This window comes from Mangifera indica, chromosome 1 (genome assembly GCF_011075055.1).
Source record: "Mangifera indica cultivar Alphonso chromosome 1, CATAS_Mindica_2.1, whole genome shotgun sequence".
Lineage (NCBI taxonomy): Eukaryota > Viridiplantae > Streptophyta > Magnoliopsida > Sapindales > Anacardiaceae > Mangifera > Mangifera indica.
Window position 1 is genome coordinate 29277237 of NC_058137.1, and position 17830 is coordinate 29295066.

Sequence of the window (17830 nt, forward strand, 5' to 3'; positions counted from 1 at the left end):
GATTTGATGGATTTTTAAGAATAGAAATAAGGGATATTATTCTATCTTTATTAAATGTTTTGATGAGGAAATTTATTTCATTTGTAATCAAAATGTTTTTTGGAAATTCTATAACATGTATTTTCAATTATATCAAATTCTCATAATTTTTTTTTTTTGATGATTATAGGATTTATTAAAAATCTTAGAGTAATGATTGTTCAATAAAAGAATTTTACATTATGGGCAATTTGATGATTTGAATTTTTTGAACGTTTTGATAAAATATTTGAACTCAATTTTATCTGAAGATTTTTTTGCCTATTCGTTTATGCCCAAATTTCATAAGTTTTCAATACCTATAGAAATTTTTAAAAATCAAGTAATAAAGGTCATCTAGTAAAGATTTGATTCCCTTGCCAGTGTTGATGCCCTCTCTTTATTGAATGTTTTGAAAATGAAATTTAACTTTGTTTCATTTGAAAAGTTTTATGAATATTTACTCACATGTTAACTTTAATTTTTTCCAAATTTTGTGAATTTATAATGAGTGATTAATTTATTAAAAATCTTGCAACTATAATTGTCCAGTGAAGAGTTTGTACATATACAATTGGTTTTAATGGAGTTTAGTATGATTTAACACTAGGATGATGATTTGTAATGTTCATAGGCTATTAGTGGATACTTCTAAGGGGGCGTTTGGTTCCAGTTTTTTAAGATTACTTTGGTAATCTATCTTTTATTACCTTGTTTGGTTTGTCAGTAATAAAATATTACAGTAATCTTCTATTACCAATGCTGACGTGACATATAATATAGGTGGTAATCTGATTACCACCTTCACCTTAGGTATTTAAAGATTACCAACGTAATCTTGATTTTGTTATAATTATATTATTATTTATTAATTTTTTGAGACAAAAATAAATTTATTTTTAATTAATATGACAAATAATATAAAAAATATTTAAAAATAATTATATTCAAGGTCATTTAAGTAAAATAATTTACTAGTAATCTTTTATTACCTTTAACCAAACACAATAATTATTTATACCTACCAAATTTTATCAAACATAGTAATCATTTATACCCAGTAATCTATCTTCAAGATAATCTTTCTATTTTGGTAATAAAATATTACCCAAACCAAACGCCCCTAAGATTAAGATTTGATTATATCAAGTTTGATTTATGATTACTAGGACAATATGAAGATAATGGTATCTCGTTGGATGACTAAAAATATAGTTAGAAATTGTCGAGATAAGTAAAAACTTACATAATATGTAATGATTTTTGTTCTATATAGGAAATGTTCATTCAATTATTTATGTTATAAAATTCTTTTTATTAAGATTGATGAATTATATTGATTTTATTTTATGACTATATGTTAGTAGTATAAAATCTTTTTATCTAAAATACTTTTGGAAAGTGTTTTGATATTTTCTATAGAAGAAAACTTATGTTATATTATATAGTTGTTAAGACAAAAGTATTTGAATGAATTTCTTAAATAAAGACTTTTAAATATTTTTCAAAGATAAAGATTTGTTAGAAAAACAAGTTTTATAAGATTGGTTTTGTTGAATATTTGTAGTAAGATAAAGAATTGACATATTTATGACTCAATAAATATGACCGGATTATAAAACATCAATGGACATATGTTAAATAATGAAAAGTTGTCGGACCAATTATGAATATGAATATGATAAAAGGTCTGCGGATTTGTTACGAATATGAATATGATGAAAAGTCTGTAAACCGATACGAATATGAATTATGAAAAGTTTGCGGACTTATGATAAATATGAATAAGAATATGAGTGAGTCACTAAGGATATAGGTGACACCATGTGGCAAAGGCTAAATACAAATTTTATGTTTTCTATTTATGAGTAATATTTATGAATTATTTTAAGATTATCTTATGATAAATGACGAATTTTGTTTGTCTATGATTGATGAATATAAAGTATTTATATTTGTTTTTTTTATGATAATAAATATTAACTTGTTTACACAGTTTTTTTTTTTAATAATTTATGAAAATGTTTTATTTTTGTTATGGGTAAGGAATTAGTGTTTCTGTTTTGTTCTATATGAAAATGTTTTATTTTTGTTATGGCTAACAAATTGGTGTATTGGCCGGTACAAATTCTTTGATGCTCTTTGGTTATGGGGTTTCTGCTTTGTTCTATATGAATATATGTACTCCATTGGACATCCTCTTTTTGTTAGCTAATGCCTAATAGCTTCTTCCTAAAAATCAACCAATATGATGCAGCATGACAAGAAAAAAGTGAAATGTTGACCAATTATGACTTGGAAAGAACATATCAATTTAATTCAATGATGCTGCATGTGAAAAAAAAGACTTTGAATCATAAATGACCAATTATAACCAGCAAAAGCACATACAATTTTCTTCCTTCTCACCTAACTGTTTAGGTAGGAATTGTAAGACTTTGATTAAACTTCCATCGCTGGTTAATATGAGACATGAAAGGTAAATGGAGTAGCAACACGCTACTTAGTTTTCAACTACCTTTTTTTTGATTTGATGTGTTGGATTATTTAAAATCTTACTGTAAGTACTTTGACATATTGTTTAAGTTTGGGTCGTTCTGATTTTTTAATAAGTACTTGTAAGATAATCAACTGTCGGTGAAGAAACATGGGTGGCTTATCGGAAGAAGAACAGCAGTTGCCATTAGTGGGAAGCTTTTCTTCACCCGATGCATCAGGAGAACAAATTGAAAGAACTGGTATTTTATCTTTTCTCAATTGTTTTGTCTTTTATTTCTTGACTTGGTTATGGCAGAATTCAGTCTTCTGCTTTGGCTTTCTTCTTATCTTCCGGTTTATTCTATAAATCCCAGTTTTAAACTTCTTCAGCTACAATCCCAGACAAAGGCTTTCTAATGGTTGTGTATCTTTATCCAGATTAGATTAGTCTTGAACAATATACTAAGGAAAAGTTGATTCCCAGATCCAAGTTCAGGCAAATTATTTAGTTTTGTTGATCTCACTGAATTAATAGTCTAACTATTGACTCTTACATCATTTTATTCTTACCAAACTCTACAGTTGCATCTCATTTGTTTTCCTTGAAGGGACCATATGGACTGCTCTGGCATATATTATAACAGGAGTGATAGGAGCAGGAGTGCTATCTCTAGCATGGAGCACAGCTCAACTAGGATGGATTGCAGGCCCATTATGCATTTTAGCATTTGCTGGTGTCACCATTGTTTCTTCGAATCTTCTTGCTGATTGCTATCGATACCCAGATCCTGAATTTGGTCACATCAGAATTAGGTCCTACATTCAAGCTGTGAAATTTTATTTAGGTGAGAAAATTCTATCAACCTTGAGCCATTACATGACTTTAATATATATAATAACTTGCAATTTACTTCACATTTTAGAACTTTATAATATGTGGTCCCGATTAGTATAAATAGGCAGTGATTTATTAGGGTGTTATAATAAATGTCATTCCCCGCCATACCACCTCCCTCAGAGTCACATGCAAATAGAGGAACCTATGTATATTAGAATATGCCCATGTCCAGGATTCCTAATTTCTCATAAGATCCAAAACATGTGAATTATTGGTACTTAGACCAATATTTTTTTTTTTTTGAGGTGTGACAGTATTCAATATAATTGACATTGCCAGGTGACAAGAGCAAAAACATATGTGTAGTACTGGCTCAAGAAAGCTTATGGGGTACTGGAGTTACCTATACCATTACAACTGCTAAAAGCATAAGGTACAAAACTTGATCCGATCTGCAATTTCTCACTATTGTGCTGTGTGAATCATTAAACTCTTTTTAAAATGTGCTATTATGTTCTTGTTTCTGCTCATTTTGTCTAGATCTCATTGTTGTCACATACATGGAGGATCTTTGAAGAAATATGTATGCTATTGTTTGCTTGACATGTTTCTGTTGTTCTGGCTTAGAGTTTTTCTTGGTTTTTGTGAATGGCCTGGAATTGTGCTATCTTAGCCACTTAATTTTAGGTGATTTGGCAAGAAAGAAACAAAAGGATCTTTTGAAGATGAATGTGATATTGAGACATGTCTTTAAAAAAAATGAAATAATATATCTGCGGTAGAGTTTGGACCCTAAAAACTAGTCAATTGTAATGCCATCATGGATGCATGCATCGACATTATAAGGGGGACAAAAATAAATAGTAACACTTACTGTCACCAGTTGAGCAATATAACATCTTGGTTTAATAACTTTGACAATTTAGGAGTTCACATGTTTTTTAATCAATTTTTTTTAATCACTCTTAAACAATATGAGATGTCTATACATACCTAATATTAAACACGCTTTGATAGTTTAGAAGTTCATATGTTTTTTAACCAATTTTTTTGATCATTCCTAAACAATGTGAAATGTCCATAAGTACTTAGTATTTTTTTCATGCTTTATCGATATGAAATTTTCTAGGGTTGTTATAAGCAGTTTGTGGGCTGAAGAGACAAGAGAGAGGTGCCATCCTAATGCAAGCAAATAGAGCAGTTGAAACAAAGGCTCACTGGTGTGACATAATAGATATCAAGATTCTTCTGTTGGGTTTACTTTACACCTAAAACACAATTGCTAGTCAATTAGTACGTCCACTGAACCACTTGCAGCAGCCAATGTGGAAAAAACATATGCTTTTCTAGCCAAGCACTAACAGGAAAATGCCAATGTGAATTGTGACACATGCTCATAGAAGGGTCACTCTTAAAAATTACATCTACAGATATACGAATTCTCTTCAGTCCATACATCGGTATTTTTTTGAATTCAAATTTAAACTACTTTCTTAAGGTATTAAGTTGCACTTTAAAAATTTGTTGTTTCTTTCATTTTCAAAGTTCTGTTAGACATCAAGACCACTCCTGTTCAACCTAAAATAGAAAATTATTATTCGTTAGAGTTTATTGCTTTTACAAAATAACTACAGCAAAAATCCACAATTTCCTTGATATTTCTGTGGATAAGAAACGTCCCAAAGATGATAACATTGCATTCAATTGAAAATAATACAGAAGAGAAAAATAAAGCTAAGTAAAGCTTCATCTATTTCCTGTAAATTCGTACTCAGTGGTGGGTGTGATAAAACTTGCATAGGCTTGAAGGTTTATTTCGTGAAAACTTTTTGTGACAGAAAGGAAACGGTCCAATATATTCAATGGTCACTGATGTTGATTTTACCGAAAGTAAGAAACAAAAAGCAAAGGAAGAAAAGAAATGGCTAAGGTTAACGTGATTGTCATGGCTCTATTATTGAAGGTTCCACCAAGTTTGTTGTCTTCTTGCCAATATAATTATTCCTTTTTATTTTTAAATAAAAAGCTGCATGAAGGTAGCCAGATTGGTTTAAAGTTCCTGCAAGTCTTTGCAAGTTGTGGCTCCCTGATATAGTTCTTTTTTAACAATTCCTCTGTCTTCCAGTTGGTAAGCATATGCTAATTATATTGACTTAGTATAAAATTTTTAAAAGAAAACAGAAGCTCATAGTTTAATTTAATTATGGTTTTTTGAGTTAGGGTCATGCATATGTGAGCATAAAAGCAAGTGACAACCGACAATACTTCCAAGGATGGAGTAAATTAGGCAAAAATAATAAGGAAATAGATGTTGTTGCTAAGCTTCTGATGTAATAAGTTTTGTTTCATTTGCATCAATGTGTATGTAGTACAATGTTTGTAGCTAGCTGCTAGCCTTAGGTCCTTTGAATTGGGTATACAGGTTGTAAACTTTCACCAAAACTTCATCACCAAGTGCAAATCAGATAAACATGGCAGTTGATCACTCTCCAGAACTACCTAATAGTTCCTGTGATGATGATGATGGGCAGATAAGAACTGGTAAAATATTTTCGAACTAAAAAATATAGATTAAATTTTATTTTCTTTTCCTGCATACCGATCTTGAATTTGCTGCCTGTGGGAAACTCAATCAGGAACTTTATGGAGTTGTACTGCACATATAATTACTGCTGTTATTGGCGCTGGGGTTCTGTCTTTGGCATGGAGTACTTCGCAGCTGGGATGGATAGCAGGGCCTGTTGCGTTGTTTTGCTTTGCATTCATCACCTATGTTTCTGCTTTCCTCCTTGCTGATTGTTACAGGTCTCCTGACCCTGTAAAAGGAATTCGAAACCGTACTTACATGGATGCTGTTAGATTGAATCTTGGTTAAGTAGAAACACTAGCCCTCTCATTTTTGTTCTTTCAAGTCAGAGTATTTCTTCTTGTGGATAGGATTCTATACATGCCTCCTAATTTCATTTAGTGATAGTTCAGGCGAAATTCATACATGGTTTTGTGGTTTGCTTCAATATCTGAGTTTTTATGGGACTGCTATTGCTTATGTTATTACTACTTCAACCAGTATGAGGTACTTACTATGCAAATTCATTGATTTGTGTCTTTGATTTAACCCATGACTCTCCTGACTGCCCTGAAAATTTTTATGTTTAGCACTTGTGTTTTTGTGTATCTCTCTGTTTCTTCCTTGTCCATTTCTAGTTTCTTAAATCAATAGAGCTCATATATTGATCCCTCTGGTTTTTTAATGTTGATTAACACAGAGCAATTCAAAAGTCAAACTGTTACCACAAAGAAGGGCATGATGCTCCATGTGCATATGGAGACACCACATATATGCTTATCTTTGGAGCTTTTCAGATTTTTGTTTCACAGATTCCAGATTTTCATAACATGGAATGGCTTTCAATTGTAGCAGCAATCATGTCCTTTACCTATTCTTTCATAGGATTTGGACTTGGCTTTGCAAAAGTGATAGGTATGGCCAGAACTTGAGCTTTTTGATTTGTTTAGTTCTGAAATAACGCTGAAATAACATATGGAAAGATAGCAATCAAAATTCCTATCTGATGTGGCAAACTTTGTTTTAATGGCATCTGTTTGGATGCAGAAAACGGGACGATTAAGGGGAGTTTAACTGGAGTACCTGCTTCTAACATTGCTGACAAATTATGGTTAGCATTCCAAGCACTTGGGGACATTGCTTTTGCCTATCCATACTCCATAATTCTCCTGGAGATACAGGTTTGGCATCTAGTCTTCAGTAAATGAAACAGAATTATGATAAGCTGAAGTAAATCAATATATATGTTAAATGAAGGATACTCTGAAGTCAACTCCACCAGAAAACAAGACCATGAAGAAGGCTTCAATATTTGCAATCCTTATTACAACTTTTTTCTACCTTTGCTGTGGATGTTTTGGATATGCAGCCTTTGGCAATGATACACCCGGAAATCTCTTGACAGGATTTGGATTCTATGAGCCTTTCTGGCTAGTTGACTTTGCTAATGCTTGCATTGTTCTTCATTTAGTGGGCGGATATCAGGTATATTTTTTACCACCCCAAGTCAAACTAAAGAAACTCCAACTCACTGCATAATTTCTTCTCATCTGTTTGATCATCAGATTTTTAGCCAGCCGGTGTTCGCCTTTTTTGAAAGATGGTTTACTCAGAAATATCCAAACAGTGTATTTGTGAACAAGTTTTTCACCTTCAAGCTCCCATCATTACCACCCTTGAAAGTAAATCTTTTCAGGATATGCTTCAGAACAGTCTATGTAGTGTCCACTACTGCAATTGCAATGATTTTCCCTTACTTCAACCAAGTGTTGGGAGTGTTGGGGGCCTTCAACTTCTGGCCATTGGCCATATATTTTCCTGTGGAAATGTATTTTGTGCAGAAGAAAATTATTCCCTGGACAAGAAAATGGATTGTGCTTAGGACATTCAGCATCATTTGCTTGTTTATTACCATAGCCGGCTTAATTGGATCGATTGAAGGACTTATAAGTGCCAGATTCGGTTGAAGAAAACCGCATATCATGTTATTCCTGATTCCAGAAGTTGAAATAGTATCATAATCCTGAACTTGAGATTGAATCATAATCATTGTAATTAGATCAGGGTGTGTGTATATATATTAAGTCAGGAGGAAATTCTGTTACAGTATTGTTTTAAAATGCTGTGAAGTTGCATCAATGTCAAAATGCCCTTAGTTCAAGTTGAGATTTCTTTACTAATACACTCTTGCAACTTTGTCCTGTGTGTGTGTGTGTGTCCTCAATTTATGCTTTATGCATTTATGGATTCTTTTATTTATTATTAATGATCAAGAAAGGAAGGAAACCTTTATAACACAATGTTTGATAACTTACTCCTTCTTTCCATCATTTTGCAGAAAAAGTTTTCTAGAATAATTACCAAGTGTAGAATAAAACGAAATCGAGACAAGTAAAGAGGATGAGGACTATTGATGCCTAAATTTTACTATTCAAGAATTATGTAATTGCAAATAATTATTTATTAGGCTTTGAATATATTCTATCAATTTATTTATTTTTTACAAGGAATTTATAAATCCTTATGGTGTAGCAATAATTTTGAGAATGATATCATAAAAATTAGTAGCATTCCAATTTAAATTTGTTCTGAATTTGGTGTATTACAATTCAGCCATAAACTTATGAGTTGTTGACAATTAACAATCTTCAGGCACTCCACTTTCTGAAACCTCTGCAATCTTGACAAGTTCCCAAACTCTGAAATATTTGTAAGAAACAATGAGTGTAGAGATTTGAAGCTAATTGGACCACTGAAAGCAAAACTCTTGCATCCATTTATCTCTAATTGGCTGAGTATTGGAAAGCTTGAGATTGAAACCTCCAACAAACGACATTCCTGGATAATGAGTTCATCCAGTAAAGGAAGATTATCAGGCAATCTTCCAGAGAGTTTTGGACATTTGACAACCCACAGCTTCTGAAGACTAGGGAATATTTCAACTTGCTCATCTTCTATTATAGACTCCCAATACTCCAATTCCTGCAAATCCTCAAGACAAAGACTGGTCAATGATTCAAAAGGCTTTGAGCAACCCTTTCCATAAAATTCAGAACCTATGCTTTTCAGCCGGGTCATCCTTTTTATAGTGAGGTTTTTAAGTGAACTTAATGGGCCTAACACTGGCAAGGATGTGCAGTTTTCACAGTTTTCCAATTTCAAGACCATCATATTGGAGAAAGATGAATCTCCTACCCAAGTTGGATATATACAGCCACTGTAACTTTTGATGCAGAGCTCTTTCAGATTTTCATGAGGCCTTAACATGTCAAGTACCCTTTCTTCTACCATCTCATTTTGAGAGTCATCGAATTGAGACCTCCATTCTAGCACTAACTTTCTGAGGTGCTTCTTATCACTTAGTATGGCCTCTCCTGTGCCTTGAATATCAGTCACATTCTCCAATCCTGAGATGCAAAGTCGTTGGCGAAGAAGTTTCAAGTGTCTCAAGTCTTCCAAACTAGATCCCCTGCTTTTGCCAATAATGAAATTTGATAATACCTGCAGAAATGTCAATTTTTTTATTCCTAAAGGCATCTCTTGGATCAATTTAACACCTGATATATCAAGATGTCGTAAATTAATAAGCTTCCTCATTTTGGAAGGCAGCTTCTTGAGAAGAAAACAATCTCTCAATAACAGAATCTGCAAATTGAGTAATAAACATGCTGATTTGGGTAAACTTCTGATCATGGTGCCTGAGAGATTTAGAAATCTTAAATGTCTCAGATCTCCTATGGAATCAGGCAGCACAGTGATATGGTAATTCTCCAAAGATAACACCCTCAATCTTCTTAGCTTCGGTAACAATTTATCAAGAACCATATTTGTTATATAATGAGCATTATCATGTGTGAGTATTGGGAGGAATGTCCTTAGGTGTTCCAATTGATGGAAGACCTGAAACATATTTTTGCCATCACAGAGATGCCCACTGATGTAAGAACAATGGCGAGCTCTTTTGAATCGTTTCAATTGATCAATAAATCCTGCCTCATTCTCCAGTCTAAAATTTACTTCCCCGGAAATCATTTGAGCTAAATCATTGATAAGGTCATGCATTACATATTTAGAGCTATTGGTACTTGATTGTTGAAAAAGTGACCTTGATAACAAATCATGGAAATACTCAAAACCCAGATCTTCAATTTGCATATGGTTGTTGCTGCCTGATTCTTGAATAAGACCTTCAGCCATCCATAAATGTACCAGTTCTTCCTTCTCAAATTCATAACCCTTCGGCAAAATAGCACAATAAGCAAAACACCTCTTCAGATGTGAAGGAAGATGATTATAACTTAATTTTAACTCTGACAGAATCTGACCTTCACCTACATTCCATATTTTGCCGTTCAATATTTCATCCCACTCTTCATATCTTAGCTTCATGCGTAAAAGCCCACCGAGAGTTCTTGCAGCCAGGGGCAAACCTCTACATTTTTCAACAACTCTTTGACGAATTATTTCCATACGTGGAGAATCAATAACCCGGCTACCGAATGCATGCTTCATGAACATAGACCAACAATCATCATCTGATAACAGTTTTAACGTATAATATTCAGTGTGTCCCGCTATTAATGCAACATGTTCACTACGTGTGGTCACCATTATTTTACTTCCTTCAGCTCCAACCGTAAAGGGAGATTTCAAGGTTTCCCACATGTCATTATCCTCGCTCCAAACATCATCCAACACAAACAAAAATTTTCTCCCAGTTACTACCTCTTTCAGCTTGACTTGTACTTGATTTAAGTCCTTGAGATCACAAGACAACGAAGTAACTGACTCCAGAATTGCCCTGGTGATTCTGAAAACATCAAAGTCATCAGAAACACACACCCATGCTCTCATGTCGAAATATTCCACAGCCTTTTTGTCATTAAACACAAGTTGAGCGAGTGTTGTTTTGCCAACTCCTGCCATGCCAACGATAGGAATCACATGAAAACTGGCATCATCATTCGGCTCAACCATCAACACCAATTCAAGTACTTTAGCTTTATCTTCATCTCTCCCATAAACAACTGCTTCTGTTGGCAAACATGTACTGCACGGTCTTTGCCTTTCTGAAATTGATGATCCTCCAACAACACTTTCCAATCCAAGTTCAACTCTTAGTTTACAGAGTTCCTCCAAGCGGGTTGTGATGTCTTTGATCTTGGACTTCATATCGACATTGAATTTTATGGAACTTGGGCTAAAACGGCCAAAACCATTGCAAAAACTTGTATGATGTTCTTCCGCCAACTTGCGATCTGAAGCTTCAGTACCAATCTCATCTAGTATGTCGTCCACATCAAAAGCCAAGTCTCGAAGATCTTCCAACCATACTTTGACAGCATTGCCAGGCAGTTGCTTCTGCTCTGCATCTTGCAGCACAGCCTGAATCATTAACAAATTCCTTTTCCACTGTTTTATCTCTGAGTGCAAGCCACCTCGAAGCTGACGCACAAAGTTTAGCAATTCGCGGGATACCAATTTGTCGAACAACAATTGAAGAAAAGCTCCGAGAAAGAGCTCTCCCACACTCATGGTTAAGTGTTAAAAACAATGCAATCCGAAAAGCGAATACGAACTGTGATCTCATTCGCAAAAGGAACTGTGATCTCATTCGCAAAGAGAAAGTGTCTTCTATTGGTTCAGTGTCAATATGATTAATTGATGAATGAATGAGAATTATATAAAATCACACACTTTATTATATGTGTTTTTTTTTTCTTAAGTAGAAAAGGAAAACACTTGATTAATTACAAAATCTGGTAACTTAGATTCTAAGAAATTGAGGTTTCCTAATGTATAGAATCATAAAAGTTTTTTTATTATATTCAGCAACTTTTTCCTAAAAACAAATTACTATCTTTATTGATTTAATTTAAGTTTTTCCTAAATATAATATATTCCTAAATTTAATATGGACTTTACAATTTTAGGAACATAGATTTAGAATTGGATTATACCATACTTCACATCATACCCCGTCATATCATCATGCCACATTTCACACCACATCATCATATCAAGATCTCGCCAACTCAACAAATATAAACTCGAGCACAAACTCTTTATAAAATAATCAAGCTTAACTTGACTTGATTACACTCCTTATTCAAGACACTCCATGCAGCGTCCCCAACTGCAATTGCAATATTATTTCCTTTACCAAGCGTTGGGAATGTTGGGGGCCTTTAACTTTAGCCCTTGGCCATATATTTTCCACTGGAAAGGTACTTCTGTGCAGAGGAAAAACAATCCCTCAACCAGAAAATAGATTCTTCTGAGGACCTTTAGTATCATTTGTTTGTTTATTACCAAAATAGGCTTTACTGGAACAATTGGAGGATCTGTAAGTGCTAGATTTGGTTGAAGAAAACTGCATATTATAATAATAACTGTAATTTAGATCAAGGTGTCTATGTGTTTCAGGTCAGCAGGAAAATTCTGTGTTAAGTATTGTTCTGGAATGCTAGTGAATTTGCATGTGTCATATTGTCCCCATTTCAAGCCCAGATTCATTCGTGAATCTAAGCTTGGAGATAGCAGGTCAATTAAAAGTTGTAAGGTATTGTTGGCTTTAGACTTCGTTGGCATCACGGTTTTGTGGTCACAAGTCCCAAAAACAGATATTGACCAAAAGATTGAAACTTGTGGCCCCCCTTCGTCATCAGACAATGGAAAAAAAAAAAATTCCAAACTGAGCAAAAACCAGCTAATTTTAGGCTGAATCTTCCTGATTAGACAAAACTTACAGCATCACAACTCTTCTATACACACACACACAACTTTCTCATTAACTTTAAGCACTTTTATCAGAAGCCAGAAACTTCAAAACTCCAACCCAACACAACACAAAAATGGGAGTGGCATCTGAAACTGAAGACATTCCATTGTTACAAGTACAAACAGCAGACCCATCATTCAAGAGAACTGGTTTAATTCTTTCTTTTTTTCCTTTTATTTTCTTTCATTTTCACCATCATCTACATGTCTAATCTATTACCAGGGTTGTGTACTAACTTTCAAGTGATTGAATTGTGAAGGAAATGTATGGACTGCTGTGGCTCATATCATAACTGGAGTTATAGGCTCTGGAGTGCTTTCTCTGGCATGGAGCACAGCTCAGCTTGGTTGGATTGCTGGCCCTTTAGCTATGCTATTCTTTGCTGCCATCACTTTGATCTCCACATTTCTTCTCAGCAACTGCTACAGAACTCCTGATCCTGAACTTGGCCCCGGCCGCAACAGGTCCTACATCGAAGCTGTTCAGCTCAGTTTAGGTATGACATCTTCCATCCCATCATCTAGTCTGAAATTCTACCACAAATTAAGCAAGATCTTAAGAGAGATTAGTCATAATTCAGCCATGTTTAAGCAAAGTCAACAAGATGGAAGTGTCCAATTTTGTTACAAAGATGATTTGTGATGTCGAGTTGAGACTTCAGAATGTGGAGGTAGTTGAAAGAGAATGGTAGATGAGGTGTTAGGTCAATTAGATGTTGTGAAGTTGAGAGGTGTATGAATACCCATGAAGATTTTTGGATACTACAGGATTTTAGTCAACCATTTTTTGCATCATTGAATATGGTTAAATATTTTTTTAAGGATTTGAGTTTAATTGTGTCACGGTATTCTCTCGCTTCAGTACAGAAATTCTCCAACTAATATTCAACTTTTAGACTTAGAAAGCCCCCCCAAAAAAAAAAAATTGACCACTTCATGTATTTGTATTAGAAAATGCTATGAAACCCAAGGATTTGAACTATTCAAGTGTATGAAATATCCTAGTCCAATAATTCGGTCTTTTGTCAAGATATTGTCTGTTTTGGATATAGTTTTGTTTCTAAATTTTATTATCCAAAATCGATTTTAATAATTTAAGAGTTTACAGAGTATTTAACTCGGTGTTTTTTCGATATAAAATTTATTTACGAGTGTTATATTAATGTTCATTACTGTATGTTTGATATTTCAGGAGAAAAGAGGGCCTTGATATGTGGGTTTTTTGTACAAATAAGTTTCTATGGGACAGGAATTGCCTATACTGTGACATCTGCAATTAGCATGAGGTATGTGGCTGGTATTGCAATATGAAAAAAAATAGCTTCATGTCGGATAGTAATCCTGTGATGGGTGTTGATAAATGCAGAGCAATTCAGAAATCAAACTGTTACCACAAAGAAGGGCATGAGGCAGCTTGTGAATACTCAGATACTTATTATATGCTAATTTTTGGATTTGCTCAAATTATACTGTCTCAAACACCAGATTTCCACAACATTGAATGGCTATCAGTTGTTGCTGCGATTATGTCCTTTACCTATTCTTTCATTGGATTGGGACTTGGCCTTGCCAAAGTAATAGGTATTGCAACATATTAATGAAATCTTAGTCCAATAGTTCAACCTACTCTTAAAATATTATCAGTTTTAAACACATTGTTTATTACTGTTTTGTTGTTGAATTTTACAGCCTAATATGCCTCTTAACAATTTACAAACTCATAAGTTATCTAATCAATCTTCTATTATCATTCCTAAACAGATATAGAATGTATATACATACCTAGCATTTCTCTCTTATTTTATCTATGTAACATTTATCTAAAGGTTACATTAGAAAAATTGATTAAATAATTTGTGAGATTCTAAAGTGTCAATACGCATTTTTTGTTGCAAAATTTGAAAGCAAAACAATGAATGATGAACTGTATATCTAAAATAGATAATATTTTGATAATAAGTTCGGGCTACATAGACCAGAATGTTACAAAGTCTACCATCACTAGAATATGCAGTTGGTATCCCAACTTGAATTTAGTAACTTCTAGTGGCTTAAAATTGCAGAAAATGGATATGTCAAGGGTAGCATTGCTGGAGTGTCTGCATCTAGTTCCATTCAGAAAATGTGGTTGGTATCTCAAGGACTTGGAGACATTGCTTTCGCGTATCCCTACTCCCTAATAGTTCTTGAGATTCAGGTGAGTTTCTGGTACCACAGGGCATCTCATCATCCATCGATATTCAGTTTAAAACTGATAATTATCATATCATTCAAGAGACTGACATAACTTGTGAACTTGCAAAATATGAAGGATACTTTGAAGTCACCTCCACCAGAAAGTGAGACCATGAAAAAAGCCTCAACAATAGCAATAGCTGTGACAACAATTTTCTACCTTTTATGTGGAAGTTTTGGATATGCAGCATTTGGGGATGATACACCAGGAAACCTTTTAACAGGGTTTGGATTCTATGAACCGTATTGGCTTATAGACCTTGCAAATGCTTGCATTGTAGCTCATCTTCTTGGAGGGTATCAGGTACCAAACCAGTTATTCAATAGGTCATATGTTATAGCCCATACCCAGCTCAAATAGTGTGAAGCAGAATACGTCCTCCTCAACTCATATATAGAGATTTCTATTCTTAATTTGAGTCAAGGGAAATGTGTTCTAAGCTCCTCTATTTAAGGTGGATAAGAGACAAATGCAAACCCCACCATGATTATCAGATAATATGATAACACGTCAATTTGTTTATATATAGTATAACAATGTTTGTAAATATAATATTATTTGTAAAAAGCAATTTTTTAAATTTGGATTTTTCTTTGTTGGCAGATTTATAGCCAGCCACTGTTTGCAACAGTTGAAAAGTGGATTTCTGGAAAGTTTCCAAACCAGGAATTTCTATACAATGATTTCTCAGTGAAACTTCCATTGACGCCAGGCTTTAGATTGAATATTCTGAGGCTGTGTTTCAGAACAGTATATGTGGTGACAACAACAACAATTGCAGCGATCTTCCCTTATTTCAACCAGGTTATAGGGGTTATAGGAGCCCTAAATTTTTGGCCCTTATCCATATATTTTCCAGTGGAGATGTACTTTATGCGGAAGAATATCCAAGCCTGGACAAAAAAATGGGTGATGCTTAGAACTTTTAGCCTTATCTGCCTCATTCTCACATTGTTTTCTTTAATTGGGTCAATAGAAGGCATTATAAGCGCCAAATTAAGCTAAGAAGGTGCATAGTCAAAAATACAAGAAAAATATCAGGACTGCATAGAAAAGTTGTGATTACACTAAAGGCATACAAGATATCACATTCTTGGTCAAATTTATAATGTATTATGGGTTTATTTTTGTATAAAACATTCAGTCTACTTTGTACGCCACTCTTTCAAGTGCTAATATTTGAAACAAGTTTCCTTCAATAATGTAACACGCCAAAGTGTTGAAGAAATTGTTTGCAATGCATTTCTCATTATCTCCTAGTAGAACACTTCTGCCCTTTCTATGACATTATGACAATAAATTAACAAACCAAGCGCAGCTCCACTCCATGACAGTATCAACTGTGGGGATAAAAAGTAATGGTCTCAAAGATTCACACGAGTGCATGCATGGTCCTTCTAAGATTGCCTCACGTGCAACCTCCCACCCAACATTTGCAAGCAAGAACTCAACCCAATTCAGATTAAAGGACAGTCAATGAAAGAAAGTGAGAGTTGACCGGGCGTCTTGTGGGTGAGCTACCGGCCCATCTCTCACACGCTCAATAGCGTTGAATTCTTTAATATAATCATGCACCTTTGATGTCATTTACTCTTTCTTCATACAAACAAACAACAATTCCCCGCATATTTATACAACAATATCCCTCCCACTCCCACTCGCCCTTTCTTTTCTTAGTAACCAAACAAACAATTCTTTCTCCCCTTTTCTTTACTATAACCACCATTAACATTTCTACTTAAAAATCAGCTACTGTTTTAAAAAAGATTAAGTAGAGATGGGACGCATACCGTGTTGCGAGAAGGAGAGTGTGAAAAGAGGGCAATGGACTCCTGAAGAAGACAACAAACTTTCTTCTTATATTGCTCAACATGGCACCAGAAACTGGCGCCTCATTCCCAAGAATGCTGGTTTGTTTATTCACTAATGAGAACAAATTCTAATCCTAGTTGAGAAACTTGACAAATAAGTTGTTAATGTGTTAGGTCTCCAGAGATGTGGGAAGAGCTGCCGCTTGCGCTGGACGAATTACCTTCGTCCTGATCTTAAGCATGGGCAGTTCTCAGATGCAGAAGAACAGACTATTGTGAGGCTACACTCTGTTGTTGGCAACCGGTATGTAAATGCATATGCATGTTCTAAATAAGAGTATTTAAATGGACAGAGAAAAGTGAATGACTGATTACAAAATGTGTAATGCAGATGGTCACTGATTGCAGCTCAGCTACCCGGCAGGACTGACAATGATGTTAAAAATCATTGGAACACCCAGCTGAAAAAGAAACTTTCAGGCATGGGTATCGACCCAGTTACCCACAAGCCATTTTCCCACCTGATGGCAGAAATTGCCACCACATTGGCACCACCTCAGGTGGTTCACCTTGCAGAAGCAGCCCTAGGCTGCTTCAAGGATGAAATGCTCCACCTGCTAACTAAGAAAAGAATAGACTTCCAGCTCCAACAATCAGCACCAGGGAACACTACAGCCACTTACATTACTAGTAAAAATGAGGGAAAAGATGACACTATCGAAAAGATCAAGCTAAATCTATCAAAGGCAATACAAGAACCTGAAATGCTGCCCTCCAACAAGCTATGGGACCCCACAAGAGCAATGTCAGAAAATTTTGCTGGAGGCTGCAGCAGTTTTCCTTCATCCGTTAATGGATTTCACTATGGCACAGCATCATTTGGCAATGATGGAGCTGCATCACCATGGAGCCAGAGTATTTGCACTGGAAGCACGTGTACAGCTGGAGAACAACAAGGGCGGTTGCATGAAAAGGTTGAAGATGACAATGGTGAAGAGTCTGAAGGTGGAAAAGGAATCAGGAATGGATCCACCATATTCAACACAGATTGTGTCTTATGGGATTTACCATCTGATGATATAATGAATCCCATAGTCTAGGAA

At 34.6% G+C, this 17830-nt stretch overlaps 4 protein-coding genes across 11 annotated transcripts; 3 read left to right on the forward strand and 1 right to left on the reverse strand.

The window, feature by feature from the left end:
• Window positions 1-2437: 2437 nt before the first annotated feature.
• On the forward strand, window positions 2438-8061 carry LOC123223602 (probable amino acid permease 7). 8 transcript variants are annotated; one of them, XM_044646862.1, is made up of 11 exons: window positions 2439-2756; window positions 3079-3341; window positions 3674-3767; window positions 4479-4794; window positions 5757-5875; window positions 5971-6204; window positions 6314-6407; window positions 6601-6815; window positions 6948-7081; window positions 7158-7385; window positions 7466-8061. In XM_044646862.1, the coding sequence occupies exons 5-11, from the start codon at window positions 5806-5808 to the stop codon at window positions 7865-7867; spliced, it is 1377 nt and encodes a 458-aa protein (XP_044502797.1). In that variant the 5' UTR covers window positions 2439-2756; window positions 3079-3341; window positions 3674-3767; window positions 4479-4794; window positions 5757-5805; the 3' UTR covers window positions 7868-8061. The 8 variants fall into 8 exon arrangements, with proteins under 8 accessions (XP_044502781.1, XP_044502797.1, XP_044502789.1 ...); XM_044646888.1 differs by lacking the exon at window positions 2439-2756 and having other exon boundaries at window positions 3105-3341; window positions 4464-4794; XM_044646904.1 differs by lacking the exons at window positions 2439-2756; window positions 4479-4794 and having other exon boundaries at window positions 3326-3341.
• A 416-nt stretch (window positions 8062-8477) lies between these two features.
• Window positions 8478-11412, reverse strand: LOC123199741 (putative disease resistance RPP13-like protein 1). The gene has a single exon (XM_044614826.1). The coding sequence runs from the start codon at window positions 11292-11294 to the stop codon at window positions 8478-8480; it is 2817 nt and encodes a 938-aa protein (XP_044470761.1). The 5' UTR covers window positions 11295-11412.
• A 1149-nt stretch (window positions 11413-12561) lies between these two features.
• On the forward strand, window positions 12562-16144 carry LOC123205406 (probable amino acid permease 7). Its single transcript, XM_044622385.1, has 7 exons — window positions 12562-12830; window positions 12941-13177; window positions 13873-13966; window positions 14047-14261; window positions 14744-14877; window positions 14992-15219; window positions 15520-16144. The coding sequence occupies exons 1-7, from the start codon at window positions 12755-12757 to the stop codon at window positions 15919-15921; spliced, it is 1386 nt and encodes a 461-aa protein (XP_044478320.1). The 5' UTR covers window positions 12562-12754; the 3' UTR covers window positions 15922-16144.
• Window positions 16145-16565: 421 nt separating this feature from the next.
• Window positions 16566-17827, forward strand: LOC123205489 (transcription factor MYB80-like). The gene is made up of 3 exons (XM_044622487.1): window positions 16566-16826; window positions 16902-17031; window positions 17119-17827. The coding sequence occupies exons 1-3, from the start codon at window positions 16694-16696 to the stop codon at window positions 17825-17827; spliced, it is 972 nt and encodes a 323-aa protein (XP_044478422.1). The 5' UTR covers window positions 16566-16693.
• The last annotated feature ends 3 nt before the right edge of the window (window positions 17828-17830 follow it).

Bases quoted from the DNA above. Each gene is read 5' to 3' on its own strand.
- LOC123223602 (XM_044646846.1), top strand. From the start codon at position 2,666: ATGGGTGGCTTATCGGAAGAAGAACAGCAGTTGCCATTAGTGGGAAGC. The intron at 3,342-3,673 runs GTGAGAAAATTC...TGACATTGCCAG, and splicing joins AGCTGTGAAATTTTATTTAG to GTGACAAGAGCAAAAACATA. The intron at 7,386-7,465 runs GTATATTTTTTA...TTTGATCATCAG, and splicing joins ATTTAGTGGGCGGATATCAG to ATTTTTAGCCAGCCGGTGTT.
- LOC123199741 (XM_044614826.1), bottom strand. From the start codon at position 11,294: ATGATTCAGGCTGTGCTGCAAGATGCAGAGCAGAAGCAACTGCCTGGC.
- LOC123205406 (XM_044622385.1), top strand. From the start codon at position 12,755: ATGGGAGTGGCATCTGAAACTGAAGACATTCCATTGTTACAAGTACAA. The intron at 14,262-14,743 runs GTATTGCAACAT...TTAAAATTGCAG, and splicing joins TGGCCTTGCCAAAGTAATAG to AAAATGGATATGTCAAGGGT. The intron at 14,878-14,991 runs GTGAGTTTCTGG...CAAAATATGAAG, and splicing joins TAATAGTTCTTGAGATTCAG to GATACTTTGAAGTCACCTCC.
- LOC123205489 (XM_044622487.1), top strand. From the start codon at position 16,694: ATGGGACGCATACCGTGTTGCGAGAAGGAGAGTGTGAAAAGAGGGCAA. The intron at 16,827-16,901 runs GTTTGTTTATTC...TTAATGTGTTAG, and splicing joins CCTCATTCCCAAGAATGCTG to GTCTCCAGAGATGTGGGAAG. The intron at 17,032-17,118 runs GTATGTAAATGC...TGTGTAATGCAG, and splicing joins CACTCTGTTGTTGGCAACCG to ATGGTCACTGATTGCAGCTC.